The sequence below is a fragment of the Panulirus ornatus genome, chromosome 31, assembly GCF_036320965.1.
Source record: "Panulirus ornatus isolate Po-2019 chromosome 31, ASM3632096v1, whole genome shotgun sequence".
Classification (NCBI taxonomy): Eukaryota; Metazoa; Arthropoda; class Malacostraca; order Decapoda; family Palinuridae; genus Panulirus; species Panulirus ornatus.
The window spans coordinates 6,747,064-6,762,131 of NC_092254.1; the positions used below are offsets into that span (position 1 = coordinate 6,747,064).

A 15,068-nucleotide genomic window follows, 5' to 3' on the forward strand; every position below is an offset into this window, starting at 1 on the left:
CAACCAGCACAGTTGCCCATAAATATTGTTTCTGTTGGAATGGTACAAGATTATCTGAAGGGAGATATGCACTGCATGCGCAATGTACAGCACATACTGTGTACTATGTATACAGTGTACTGTACATATATCTGCTTAATATTACAGTTCGCACTCAGTGGTCATAAGTATTAAGAAAAATAAAGAGAATACTATTTCTTTATTAACTAATTGGCCTTATTGCTTCCTTTTCATTACTACTCTGATGCTGTTTTATTTTACGTGTTTATGAATATTGAGGTGTTTATTTTATGTGTATTGTTTGAACCAAATGTTGATTATACTGTTGTAGGCTGAGACAGAGCTGCAATTTTATGTCTAAGAGTGATAGTCAGCCAGGTCATAGATGCCATTACTAAGGTTGATATATTTGAGGCATTGAAAGAAATGTCAAAGTTCCTTTATCCTCCTAGTGGTACAATGACTACACACGTCTGAAATTAATGAGGATTGTTGTGATACCTCCAACAGCACCTCTCTAAGTCTGTATTCATATGATGATAAACAGGCAACAGACTCTAGCCATGGGCAAATGAAATTATGAGTTCATATGCACTCTTTGGACTTGCATTCAGTTAAATTACTGTTGCTCTTCAACCAGTGACTCAGATGGTGAAAGCAGGAGTGACTCAGTAGTGAGTCAACTAATATCAGGTGAAGGTGTGAACTGGCAGGCCATAGAAGGTGTAACATGGGGCAGGGCAGTGAAACTTACCCCACCCACATGTCCTCAGACCAAAGCTAGGTGAGATGATGATAAGGAGACAGTTTTATGTATTGCATTGGTGTATACTGTATTGACAGTTATCTGTGTATTGCCCATAAGATGCATTTTGATATACCACACTGCATGGATTTTTGAAATCATTGGTCTTTTGTCAATGTTTTCTCTGTTGGTAATAGTTCATAACAATGGACCGTCAACAGACGGATAACAGGCTTGACTCTGCTGCTGTAACTAAACTTAACTTTCATATTTTATGACAAAATAATGCAGTTTTTAATGTCAAGTCCTTCATGAAAATAATTGCAAAGTATCCTTTCTGTTGTTTTGAAGTACTTGTGCCATCATATGATGAGAGCCTGAGTTTGATCCCATAAATTGCTAAAGTCACTTTCCATGTCTTTTCTGGAATCTGAATTTAGGTGAGGTTGCCATTAGATTATATTGAAATACTCAAATCCCTCAGCATTTATATATATAGTAATCTGTTGTTAAAATGCACAGTGTGTCACCGTAAGACTTAGATATTTCCTACATCAAATAATTTATATACAATTTACTGTGCCACAGGTATAAACATTCCATAATTTGCTTGTTTTTGATAAGACAACTGTAATTTTGGCCACCTTGCAGTAGCTCCATAATCATCATAACTATGTGCACACTTATGGTAATTTGTTTTATATAATATCGGCATGTTTTTTATAATTTCTGAACTCCGTTTATCAGTTATTTTTGTTATATAACTAATATTTTTCATTCGTATTCATTTTGTACTGTTAACTCAGCATCCATCTTTCAAGAAATGGATTTTAAATGTCTGTATTTTACTTTCTAACTTTCTATTAGAAATCACGTTAACCTTAACTAAATGGGAAGTGAATATTACTTTTCTTGGTGAAGCTTTCATCATCATCAGTGCCTCAGCAGTTTTTCTGCCCCTCAGTAGACTTATATTTTTCTCTATTCCTTTAGTTTTATAAAATGTAAATCCAAATTTATTCATATTACATATTTCTACCCTTTTTCTCAAATGCAGTCACCTTTGTTTGATCAAATATACCATAGTGCTTTGTATTCTTATTTCACCCAGTGCAAGTATGTAAGTATTTTTTGAAAGGATATCATAAGACTAATGTACACATCTAATGTACATTAATGCCCATCTTTTCTGAATAGGAAAAGATGGGGATATTTAAAGGTATATTAGTCCCAGCATTGTTGAATGGATGCAAGTCTTAGGTCACATGTGAAAGAAAGGAAGAATAAGTATGTGCCAGAAATGTTATGCCTAAGAAAAGTTTGTTGTATGAGGTGGATTGACCGCATAAGAAAAGATAGAACAGTGGTGTGGTAGTGAGAGCAGTCATAGTGGTAGTGAAAGCAATCTTATTGAGAGAGCTGATCAGGGTATGCTGATATAGGGAGCTGTGGTTTTGGTGCATTACACATGACAGCTAGAGAATGAGTGTGAACGAATGTGGCCTTTGTTGTCTTTTCCTACGCTACCTCGCACACATGCGGGGGGAGGGGGTTGTCATTTCATGTGTGGCGGGGTGGCGACGGGAATGAATAAGGGCAGACCGTATGAATTGTGTACATGTATATATATGTATATGTCTGTGTGTATATATATATGTATATGTTGAGATGTATAGGTATGTATATGTGTGTGTGTGGACATGTATGTATATACATGTGTATGTGAGTGGGTTGGACCATTCTTTCATCTGTTTCCTTGCGCTACCTCGCTAACGCAGGAGATGGCGACAAAGTATAGTAAAATGAATATATGTATATATATATATATATATATATATATATATATATATATATATATATATATATATATATATACACATATATATTTTTTCTTTTCATACTATTCGTCATTTCCCACGTTAGCGAGGTAGCGTTAAGAACAGAGGACTGGGCCTTAGAGGATATATCCTCACCTGACCCCCTTCTCTGTTCCTTCTTTTGGAAAATTAAAAAAAAAACGAGAGGGGAGGATTTCCAGCCACCCGCTCCCTCCCCTTTTAGTCGCCTTCTACGACACGCAGGGAATACATGGGAAGTATTCTTTCTCCCCTTTCCCCAGGGATAATATATATATATATATATATATATATATATATATATATATATATATATATATATATATATATATATATATATATATATAAGAGTATATGGTGTGGGAGGTAAGTTGCTGGAAGCAGTGAAAAGTTTTTATTAGGGATGTAAGGCATGTGTATGTGTAGGAAGAGAGGAAAGTGATTGGTTCTCAGTGAATGTTGGTTTGCGGCAGGGATGTGTATTGTCTCCATGGTTGCTTAATTTATTTATGGATTGGGTTGTTAGGGAGGTGAGTGCAAGAGTTTTCGAAAGAGGGGCAAGTATGCAGTCTGTTGTGGATGAGAGAGCTTGGGAAGTGAGTCAGTTGTTGTTCGCTGATGATACAGCACTGGTGGCTGATTTGTGTGAGAAATTGCAGAAGCTGGTGACTGAGTTTGGTAAAATGTGTGAAAGAAGAAATCTGAGATTAAATGTAAATAAGAGCAAGGTTATTAGGTACAGTAGGGTTGAGGGACAAGTCAATTGGGAGGTAAGTTTGAATGGAGAAAAACTGGAGGAAGTGAAGTGTTTTAGATATCTGGGAGTGGATTTGGCAGTGGATGGAACCATGCAAGCGGAAGTAAATCATAGGGTGGGGGAGGGGGCGAAAGTTCTGGGAGCGTTGAAGAATGTGTGGAAGTCGAGAACATTATCTCGGAAAGCAAAAATGAGTATGTTTAAAGGAATAGTGGTTCCAACAATGTTATATGATCCGAGGCGTGGGCTATAGATAGAGTTGTGCGGAGGAGGGTCGGTGTGCTGGAAATGAGATGTTTGAGGACAATATGTGGTGTGAGGTGGTTTGATCGAGTAAGTAATAGTAGGGTAAGAGAGATGTGTGGTAATAATAAGAGTGTGGTTGAGAGAGCAGAAGAGGGTGTTTTGAAATGGTTAGGACACATGGTGAGAATGAGTGAGGAATGATTGACAAAGAGGATATATGTGTCAGAGGTGAGGGAACGAGGAGAAGTGGGAGACCAAATTGGAGGTGGAAAGATGGAGTGAAAAAGATTTTGAGTGATCGGGGCCTGAACATGCAGGAGGGTGAAAGGTGTGCAAGGAATAGAGTGAATTGGAATGATGTGGTATACCGGGGTTGACGTGCTGTCAGTGGATTGAATTAGGACATGTGAAGCGTCTGGGGTAAACCATGGAAAGTTGTGTGGGGCCTGGATGTGGAAAGGGAGCTGTGGTTTCGGTGCATTATACATGACAGCTTGATACTGAGTGTGAACGAATGTGGCCTTTGTTGTCTTTTCCTAGCGCTACCTCGCACAACCTTTCTTTATTCCATTTTGTAATACTTTTATTAGAAAAAAAAACTCATTAGAATCTCTTCCATGCCATTTTGTACTTCAGAACTGTGATGGGAATTTATTTTACACAAATCCATAAGTAGAGTCTGTTCCACAGCATTTACACTTCATAAACATCATTGGGTTCCATTTCACATACATGGCTCACAGAACTGTCATTGAAACCCATTCATAGGGTTTATCTACAAAACCAGCATTGGATTTGAAAATGCTATATAGGCACTTGGCTTTAATGCAAGTACCTCCTCATTTACCTTTATATTTTTTAGTGTCATGTTTAGTAACATTGCTTGGTATTTGTATATTCCCTATCTTGTGGTTGTAACAGCATCTTATCTTTTCTGACTGTATTAATGATTTTCACTGGTAAGTTCTAAGTCTGAATCAGTTTTGCTAACCACATTTTCATTTACTGTTTTATCACTATTGCTGGTTTCAACAGCATAATCATCCCAGTTAGAAATCAGATGATTCATAACTGTAATGATTTAATCATGCCAATATGTTGACAAATATATTGAACTGTAAAGAATTTTCTTTCCCTCATAATTTACTTCCATGTTTTACAACACATATTGCTCCAATTTATCTTTACCTCAGTACACTATGTTCAATAAAGTTTTCCTTACAGCACAGTTTTTTCAGTTAATATCATTAGAGTTTTTGTCACTGAGTCATATTTCATATTATTCCATGTTAATATAATGAATGAAGTTTAGAATACAAAACTTAGTGCACACTGATTAGAGCTGACAAAACTAGATTAGTGGACAACAATCACTTGTCTTAGTAAGTTTCCTTTTGTTAACTATAAATCCATTAGAAATTTATCATTTTTTTTAGAAACTGACATTTTTCTTCCTATCTCTTATATAGATATATTTGCCTTGGTGACTTATTGATATAGCTGATGACAGAGAATACAGTACAATGAAATAGCATTTCCATAGCCATGTAAGATATAATTTTCATTACTTATGTTCCATTCCCAGTCCTCAGAAGGCCAGGAAACACAAGACATCTGTCCATACAGACACATTGCAAGGCTCTTCACATACTGGCTCACTGAAAAGTCCTCCAGATCCCCTTCAAACAACAGCGTTAATATCAGGCCATGTTGAGGGCGTGAGAAATGGTGATTTGCGAGCCAGTGTGGTGAAGGGCAAATTTGAAGATGAAGCCAGGGATGATGCTATAGGGGTGAGTTTTACAACCATCTTTCATTCTTCCACTTTGATAAGCTTTGTGAATTTCACAGGTTTTACAAGATTTTTGGCTTTTTTTTCAAAATATTCTCACACACGAATCATGCAGATTCAGGGAAAAATATACTTCTCTAATAGCTGAAGGAAATTTCAGTTGGCAGTCACAAACATAAAACATGCAGTGCCATGGGAAGAAAAACTATGTAGGTTTGATGAAAAATAGTGATTAAGAGGAATATGATGATGATGAATTTTAAGATATTTTGTTTGGGCTGTATGGTGACAGTTAAGTGTTAGAAACAGGCTAACAAAATATCATACTGCTTCGGAAACTGAAAGGTATTGTAGGTTCTCATGAAGTATTGTTTTCCATTTTTGATAATTTGTGTCTTTCAGCAATGTGTTGAATTCATTTGTAAGGATAAATCCTTTTGTGATATTTTTTTTAATCTGAAAAACCCTAGACTGGAGGGTATGCAGAAATAAGCCAAGCACAGCAATGGTATTATTAAATTTTCTGTTTCCCCATTTCATAATGAAAGAAATACAAGTAAAAGTCAAGAATATGTACAAACAAGTGAGCTACCATAACTTATATGCCCATTATATAATACAGTGGTGGGATGGCAGATGAAAGATGGAGGAATGGTTGAGGAAGATGGAGGATTAGCAATAGGAGGGAAGCCCTATTAGTAAAGTGATGCCACTTATAACTATTCATGAGAGAAATACATGTATATATGAAAGATTCCTGTAAAAAAATGAGCTAACAATTATTATAAGCTTGTGGTATACTGAAGCTGTCCAATAGAGACAGCAGAGGAAGGGAGTAGAGGGGAGAGGCACAGTGGGGTGAGCCTCTTAACACAAACTCACTAAATGACCCAGATCAGTATTTTTGGTTACTATTTACACTCACTGTATTTACATATTTATGCTTGAACATATATATACACATATTCACATGTATATCTATGCTTCAGGATTACTCATAGAGAGTAGTATTATCTGAATTAAGTAATTATAGTGACTAAGGTGACACCTAGAAGCCACACATATGTCAAAATTTTGTTAGCAGGCAAGATTTAAACAAAGCCTATAGTAGTCTCCGAAATAAGTACCTTTAGTGACTAAGGTGACACTTAGAAGCCATGCAAATGTCTAAGAATATTTGTAGGGGGATTGAAACAAACCTTGCTTCATATAATGACTCCCAGGTTCTACGTAAGTCCTTGTATAATGATTCTTGGCATTTAAGGGTTAAGTATCATGTGATGATGCACTTAAAGCCTTTGGAAAGCTTTGGATTCCCATACTCATCAATCTGCAAATCAAATATGCCCAGACTGTTAAAGCAGTTCTTTTTCTTCATGGGAAAGTACTAAGAAATGCTGGAATGTAAAGAATACTGAGGTAACTAGTATTTATTACACAACTGGTACCAATCTTACCCCAGCTAGATAGATTGTGATAATGCTTTTCGTAGTCCTAAAGCTTCTGTGCTTGAACGTAAAGCAGTTAAGGCTTCAGATGATTTTTTTTGTTCGTCAGTGATTTATCAGGGGAACCAGATTTTTATTGAGGCATGATTTGAGTTGCTGAGAATTAAGTTTTACTTGGATCATTATTGTACAGTCATGCATAATAGGAAATATTATGATTTAGAAATAATGACCAAAGTAACACATAATATAGGGGGAAATTCAATCCATGGTCGTTTCTGCTCGTGTGATATAGATTAAATGACAGACACAAGAATAGTATTTATTGTTGATATGATACTCATATTTTTTACTTATTGATGTGTATCTCATGGAAGCTAGCAGCTTCCTACATTGTGGATTCCAGTTATGTATACTTCAAGTTTCTCTGATACATTATTTTTTTCTCTCTTGGAGTTTTAAAAGTTGTAAGTGGCCTCTACATAATTCCATATCTGTCGTAACATAAACACTCAAATGTAATGTTTTGGTAACAATATGAAATACTGATAAAGGCTTTATTGTCTTTAAGGTTTATGATTTAGGGAATTACCTTCCCTTTGATACCTGTAATACTTAATTTTTCCTCCAGGGTATCAAATGTGTAAGTGGATGACCTGCCAAATCCCAGTTAACCCTTGCAGACTTATGCCTGCAGCTTTGGATGTGGCCCTCCACCAGACAGGGAAAAACCTCTGACATAAGGAGAGAATATTTTCCTGGAGGTGTGGGTGGCCGCATCTAAAGGTAACTGTCACTTTTTTCCAGTCGTCCAGTTTTCCTTTAGGAATTTCAAAATAAAAGCTTGTTGAAAGTAAAACATCATTACCAATAGGAAAATAAACTGAGACTCTTATGAGAAAGAGCTTAATTTCAGTTATTATTATACCACAGTGAGGCAGAAATTTTAAGTAAGTTCAATGTTTCTTTTTAGCTGCGTAGGTTGCCTCCATAGGGCAGATGACTTCAGATGTGGCCATTCATATGTCAGGAAATATACCCTCATTATTTCAAAGGAGGATCACAAAGACTTTTGAAAATCATTATTTTCTAAAATATCTTTAAATGTTTGGTTTCATCGTATCAAACATGCACTTACCTCTTTGACATTCATATCTTTGAGTTCTCAATAGTATATTTATAAGATTTTGCCTTGATTAACCATATGTACCAGTACTTATTAGTATATAACTCAAAACACAATTTTCTGATTGATGATTAATCATAAATTTTGAAAAATTGATGAAAGAATGTTGTTGAGAACATTCTCATTAACCTGTTTTGTTTTATAGATAAAGTGAATGTATACCAATACCAATGCTTAAGAAACTTTCACATACTTCCCAAGATTGCAAAGCATGTTAGTTACTAACTTGTACCCTTATCCTAGGAACCTCTTTTTATGGGGCTTCCACTTAAAACCAAGTTCACATAGGTATGTGAATATTTCATGATATTACTGTGTATGTATTTAAGATTGAGCACATATTCCAGCCTGTATTACTGAGGATTTTTTTCTATTCATATGTGCCATTTCCCACATTAGCGAGGTAGTATCAAGAACAGATGACTGAGCCTTAGAGGGAAAAATCTTCTCTTGGCCCCCTTCTCTTTTCCTGTTTTGGAAAAGTTGAATAGGAGGGGAGGATTTCAAAGCCCCCACTTCCACCCCTTTTAGTCACCTTCTACGGCACACAGGGAACACATGGGAACTATTCTTTCTCTCCCGTCCCCAGGATATTGTAGATATAGCTTCTGTAACTTTGCACTTGGCCTTAATGGGTTAGTCTCATGTCCAGAAACTATACTTCTTGATTTGCTTTATAAGATCTTGATATTTATAAAAAGTGTAATTTTTTGATACTTAAAGTTGTCAAGTGCTGTACTGATACTTAAAGCAAATATTATATGTGTTTTGACTTATATTATGCTAAAGATTTTTGCAGTGTAATTTTTTCAGTGTTTTTTAGTTAGAATTTTTAAATGACTTGTCCATGCCTATGATTCTGAAGTCCCATTTTTTTCAAGCATCAACCTCGAATTGGACTTGAAGATAACTGCACTAGTCTCAGATCACCTTATCAAGATGCCAGTAAACAGCAAAGTAATAAGCCAAACCTGAAGCATGTGATGGACCTGCTTCAGCAATTGCAGCAGTCCAAAAAGTCTGTAGATTTACCAGATGTAGTTCAGCAACTGTTGATGCGATGTAGAGGACCAGTCGGTGATGTGCAGAGAGAATCTGCAGCTCTTTCTAAATGTAAAAGTTTCTCAGAGGGTACAAACCCAACTCTACAGGAGGAGCAGCTTAAGGCTTTCAAATCCAAATTGCAGGTGTGATACTCTGTTTTCTTTTCTTTTTAAGTAGATTATCTAGTATTAAAGGTTATAGGAAGATTGAAAGATAAAAAGAGGAAGAAATTGCACAGTTTAGGTGTTCAGGGGAAAAATTATATATCATTAACTGTTTTAAAGATATTTGAATGTGATTCCCCTGAACATTTTCATCTTATGTTTCCAAAAGTAACTGATATGAATCAATTTTACTTGTGCACTAAGGTCATCTTGTTTATTTATTCTCCCAAACCAGCTAGAGGAGTGTACAAAACAGTGCCCAGCTATCAGCAATTTTATCACATCAGCCCATGAGACTCAGCATCCTTCAGTTTTGACTGCTGGTCTAAGCAGTTATGCTCAGATTAGTGGCTGTCATCATGAGGAGGTTCCACTCATACCATCCCATCAACCAACCCAGCATTGCAAGAGACCAAAATCCCTTTCCAACATTGGTGATTGCTTACATGACACTAGCTTGTGGTCCTCCATAATGCATCACGTGCCACAGGTATTAGATGATGATGAAGGGCTTACTCAAAATCGTATAAAACGAGAAAAGACACAGGAAGTGGTACATCCGTTGGAAAGGACTCTCAAATCACAGTCGTTTTCTCAGGTATTACTTGCAAGATTTTTCATGTCATTTTCAATATTGTCAATAGCTTGTCCAATTAGAGGGTTACTTATGCATTCTGGGAACTGTGGTATTCATTTGTCTTTTTGCTTTTCTCCATGCTAACACCTGTATCATATACATGCCCTCTATCTCATTTTTTTCCACCTTAACTTTAGTATAAGTTCTAAAGGACATTGGTACAACAGTGAATAGTATTACAATGGTTAAGATAAGAAGTAACCTTTCAAAACGATAACATGAATAGATATGTGGAGTAAAATAGTTTAGAGAAAATGGTTTGCAGCAAACTAGTTGCCCATTACTTGGGTTGAGAGCATAATCTCAGCCAGTGTAAAGTTTTGATTATATAAGCTGGATTTTTCCAGCATCACCTTAAATATCTATGCCTTCTTAACAGCAACTGGGAGCCATGTCTTGTCTTTCAAGGAAATTCTAGTTTTGTAACTTAAAGTATGTCGCAGACATTATTTACGAGCCTCCTTTATGGAAATGATTAGTTCCCTTTAGTTCTCACACAAGTAGGTCAGGGAACATCTTAGAAGGGCTTAGTTGATTGTATTAGTGGTGAATTCTTAACATGCACTTTGTAAAATGCCTGAGCTAATTGTGAATTAACTATTTCTGATGTGAGTTTGATGATTAAATTCCAGATTTCCCAAGTGGCATTAGCAGCAGCTATTCTGCAGAGGGCTGCCTTTGATGCCCAGAAGAAACGTTGCCAAGGTGAGGAAGAAAACAAAGGGTCCAAAACAGATGACAGGAAATCCTTAAACAAGAATGACTCCAATCAAGGAAGAACTTCAGAGAGTTTGGTGTGACCTTTAGAAGAAGAAAAGTATCATAAAGTATTGTGTGATAGCTGCCAAAGAAGATAAGCATTAGGTGTATTGTGTGTTGAAATCAAGAAAATTAGGAAATATAATGTGAGTTCATGGAGAAGAACAAGTTAATGCACTATAATGTGTTTTGATGACTAGTGACAAAGGTCCTCGTTCCAAATGTTACATTTGTTCATGTGATCTAATGTCTTTTTTTGACATGCTGGCACAAGTTGGCAACATGTATGTACCTTAATGTCTTAGTGATTATCATACTGTGAGTATATGAATTATGGTAATGTAAAATTCCTAGCATAAGCACTGGAATATAATAGATCATATATCTGATAGCATTTAGACGGAATGGCATTGGTCTACTTGTATAACTGATAGTTGTACATTCATACGTGAACTGAAGTATAAAATTTTCTTGCTATACATTATGTAGTATTTTAGGTAATTATCTGTACTCTATGGTCACATATCAATAGACAGAGGTGTATTTTCATATCAGAAGGCCACTGATTATATAGTCTAGTATTGTAGCATTGCGTTCTTTTAGAATGATACATGAGTCTCTTGATGTTATATAAAGAACATTTATAGCTGATACTTTTACATTCTGTGAACCAAGAATGTGCACTAGACTCTGGTCTCTCTGACTTCTTTTTATTTTTATATGTATGCATATCTCTCCTGCCCTAGCAAGAAAGCATATGGAACTGAGTGTTGAGAAAAATTTATCTTTGCTCCTTTTTCTGTTCCTGCTTTTAGAAAGTGGAGATATGGGACTGGAGGATTTGTAACCTCTCTTAGGTGCCTTCAGTGATATGCAGGGGACATGTGAGTTGTATTCTTTTTCCCCAATCCTTAGGAGTAATCTTTTTAATACAATATTTGAATAATCCTGTAATTGTAAGCATTCAGTTGAGGATATCAGTCATCTCCTAGTCATTGAAATAAGAACTCTGCCGCCATTTGTTGGTTTCATCTTGAAGGATCTTTCTTTTCAACATTGGATCAGTCCCTAACTGAATGCCCCTATCAAATATACTGATTGAGAAGTTTTAAACAGATGAATAGATTTAATGCAGCACAATATGGAAGCTTAGAAAATTTTCATATTTTGTTTTGGTCATTTATTATTAGCAGTGGCCACAATCCCACTCTCGGCTACCTAATGTTCCTACTTTTACCATTTTCTTTTTTATTGTTTTCACTTCCCTGCCCAGTACACTCATATTTGTGTAGACTTACTAAGAAAGCTTCCTCTTTTTCATTGCAATTTTTTTCTGGTAAAGCCATAGCATCTGAATTATTTATCTAATATCTAGATACATGCTATAAAATTTTTGAGTAAGTGTTTTGAGTTTTATTATCACTTGGAAGATTTAATGACTGGTATCCAAAATGGGTAGGATTCTTTTGCATGTTATACCCAGCCAAATCTGATTGTGGCAAAGACTCATAAAAGGAACAGAAAGAAGAATGAGTTAAAATGATATGAGTAAAGGCATTTCATCAAATGTAAAAGTTATAGAGTTTTGTTTCAGAGTTAAGTCTATATGAATACCAAAAGAGAAAGTTTCTCTTTAGACTTTGAAGAGCTGTCTTATTCATCCTTGTGACAGAATATCACATTTTTCAAGAAAGCCAGGTAGGTCAGTCACCCAGAAAAGTGCCAGGTGACATCCCAAATGACTTGTGGAGAACTAAATTTTGTTGGCACCACCGTTCCCCAGGTGGAATATATCAACATAATCAACCAACCACTCCCAGCAAAGAAGAACCAATTCCTCCAAATTTTAATTTCTGTTCAAAAATATTATGGTAGGTGGGAGAAAAGCCAATCACAAGCATTCCTTCTGTTATAGATCCCTCAACCCTATGATTATTTGGAAATCAATACGGCTGTCATTTGTAGTCATATGTATATATATATATATATATATATATATATATATATATATATATATATATATATATATATATATATATATATGTATATATATATATATATATATATATATATATATATATATATATATATATATATCACATGAGTTTTAGGTCTTTTAACGGTGAAATGTGTACATGTGTGATAACTATGAACACAAATCTACAAAGTATGAAACTTCAGAATATTAAAGGGCAACAATATGGCCGCTTCGCACCAGGAGCTTCAAATTCAGTCTTTATCGGCGACTTAACCATATAATAGAGAGATTAGCATGTCTTTCTAATTATTCTTCTACTACTGTTCTTTTTACTGAATTATGATGGGCAACTGTGCTCTGTGATGCTTGAAATTCCTTCCTTTGGGAACTCCTCTTGCACAAGATTGCTTAACAGACGCAAAGTGAGGTTTTTGTTGCTGACTTTATCTTTTGAGTATTTGTAGTTGATCTACAAAGAACAACAATGAATTATTTTAATTTGCAGAAAAAAAAAGAATATAGTGTGACCAGTAACTAGTTTTATTCGTTTTCCCATAAATAAACCCTTTTCTCTTTTGATGCTTGTCCGAATCAGTTCTTTTATACATATATATATATATATATATATATATATATATATTTTTTTGTATTAATTGTGGCTTGAACATACGAAAATGAGGATATATGTAGCACTTAGTTATATATGAGATGCATAATTTCCAACTTTCAAGCGGTTGTCGAACTCGAACAATGTGTACATTTTGTGCAGAAGCTGACAAGAAGCATGGCATCATGTGCTCCTCCTTGGAGATCGGAAGAATATGGATTAATATTAAGGGAGAGACAAAGAAAGTCTTGCTTATTGTGTCCAATTAACGTTTAAGGTAAGCTTGTGGGAATTTGGTGATTCCTGGTTTCTTAAAGGTATTGTGTAACCTCATGTATTAGTGGGTAGGGAGAGTTAGTCAGCCTGAGTGAGTAATGATTGTAAGTATTCGTTAATCTTTATATGATGAGGATCATTAGTAACTGACTGGATACAGTGAGTAAGGTATTGGGTCTAATACTTGGATGATTTTTAAGTTTGTTAAAGAGATCAGTTAAGATTGATAGAATACGTTTTAGCAAATAGTGATCCCCAGTACTTCGGTCTCCCGCACAAAGGTTTGAAACCACAAGACATGTAGTATATTGCCATAAGGACTAGTTCTTAAATCTGTGATACCAGATATCTCATATTAGGTTACCTTGAGTTGGGGGGGCCAGGGAAGCTCAAACCCAAGGGTGCGGGTGTCTACACCAACGTACGGGTTGGGTGAGCAAAAGAGCCCCAGCATTCGATGCCAAGACTTGCTCAGTATTGTCAAAAATGTTCAGAATTGTATTTTTACTCATAAGCCCCAGTTCTTAGCACAATGCAAGGGTTAGATAAGGGTGATTAGTTTGACTAAACATGATATCTTAGTTGTCTTGTATATTATAACCATCGGGGCCCCTTGGGTAGGTTAGGCTTGGTTCTTGCGTGTCCAGGGAGCCACATTCCCCCTGTTAAGTGTTAGGTATGGTCGATGAATGCATGTAGTCATGTGATCCTCAAGAGCAGAGATATTTAATGTTGTATATTTCTACTGTGACTGCGGTTACCAAGCGAAGCTCTCGGTAGGTTTTGTTGGTATTTTATGTGTAGTACTTACTTTTACACTAATTGACCCCACATATTCCCTGATAGACGCAGTCCTCACAACCATTGCCTCATTTGATATTGTTTGATAAAATGTAATGCTCTAGATCTTGCTCCACAACTATTAATGTATTCCCCAAACAATGCACTAGTTTTGCTGTACAAAATCGTCAATATCCAAACCCAATCCCAATAGGAAACTAAACTGCACTCTCAGCAATTAAACTTTAATTTTCAGACAATGAATGATACTGTCGGTATCAGTTTAGAGGCATATTCAAACTTCTCTGGAGTAATTCTAGACTGGTGGAGTGAGGTTTGGAGTATTATTTTTTTTTTTCTTATTCTACATTACTGAATGAGGTGAAAGTTGAGAGGGTTATGAAGATCTAGGAAAATGTGGGGTTAAATAAAATAAAATTATGTTAAATATCTAGAAATCAAGCAAATCTATGAAAGCTTCATGGTATTTAATGTTTTAGTCAATATTTACCAATATAATGGAATTTGTCTCCCATCATCATGGTTTTGGGATTAACAGTGTATGTTTAGGATAGAATGCATTATGTAAAAACATTTGAATCATGTCATAGGAACGAGTAACATGCATATCCCTTACATATACTTCATTGTGTCAACTGCATTGATTCTTCCATTTTCCTCATTCATCTGTCCATCTTCAGGAATTACACCTTAGTTTAGGGAAGGGGTTTTGTGTTAACCTTATGGTTCAAGGCAGTTGCTTCAATCATATACTTCTTTTTTAATTTGTTTT

The 15,068-nt window shown here is 35.6% G+C and overlaps 1 protein-coding gene across 4 annotated transcripts in view; it reads left to right on the forward strand.

The window, feature by feature from the left end:
• The window catches only part of LOC139758781 (uncharacterized), a 46,688-nt gene extending 34,652 nt beyond the window's left edge, over nt 1-12,036 (forward strand). For all 4 annotated transcript variants that reach the window (XM_071680573.1, XM_071680571.1, XM_071680572.1 and 1 more), the window contains 5 exons: nt 641-784; nt 5,190-5,397; nt 8,912-9,217; nt 9,474-9,836; nt 10,508-12,036. In XM_071680573.1, the coding sequence (XP_071536674.1) occupies nt 641-784; nt 5,190-5,397; nt 8,912-9,217; nt 9,474-9,836; nt 10,508-10,675 (1,189 nt within the window). In that variant the 3' untranslated portion in view covers nt 10,676-12,036. The remainder of the gene's footprint in view (nt 1-640; nt 785-5,189; nt 5,398-8,911; nt 9,218-9,473; nt 9,837-10,507) is intronic.
• Nucleotides 12,037-15,068: the final 3,032 nt, after the last annotated feature.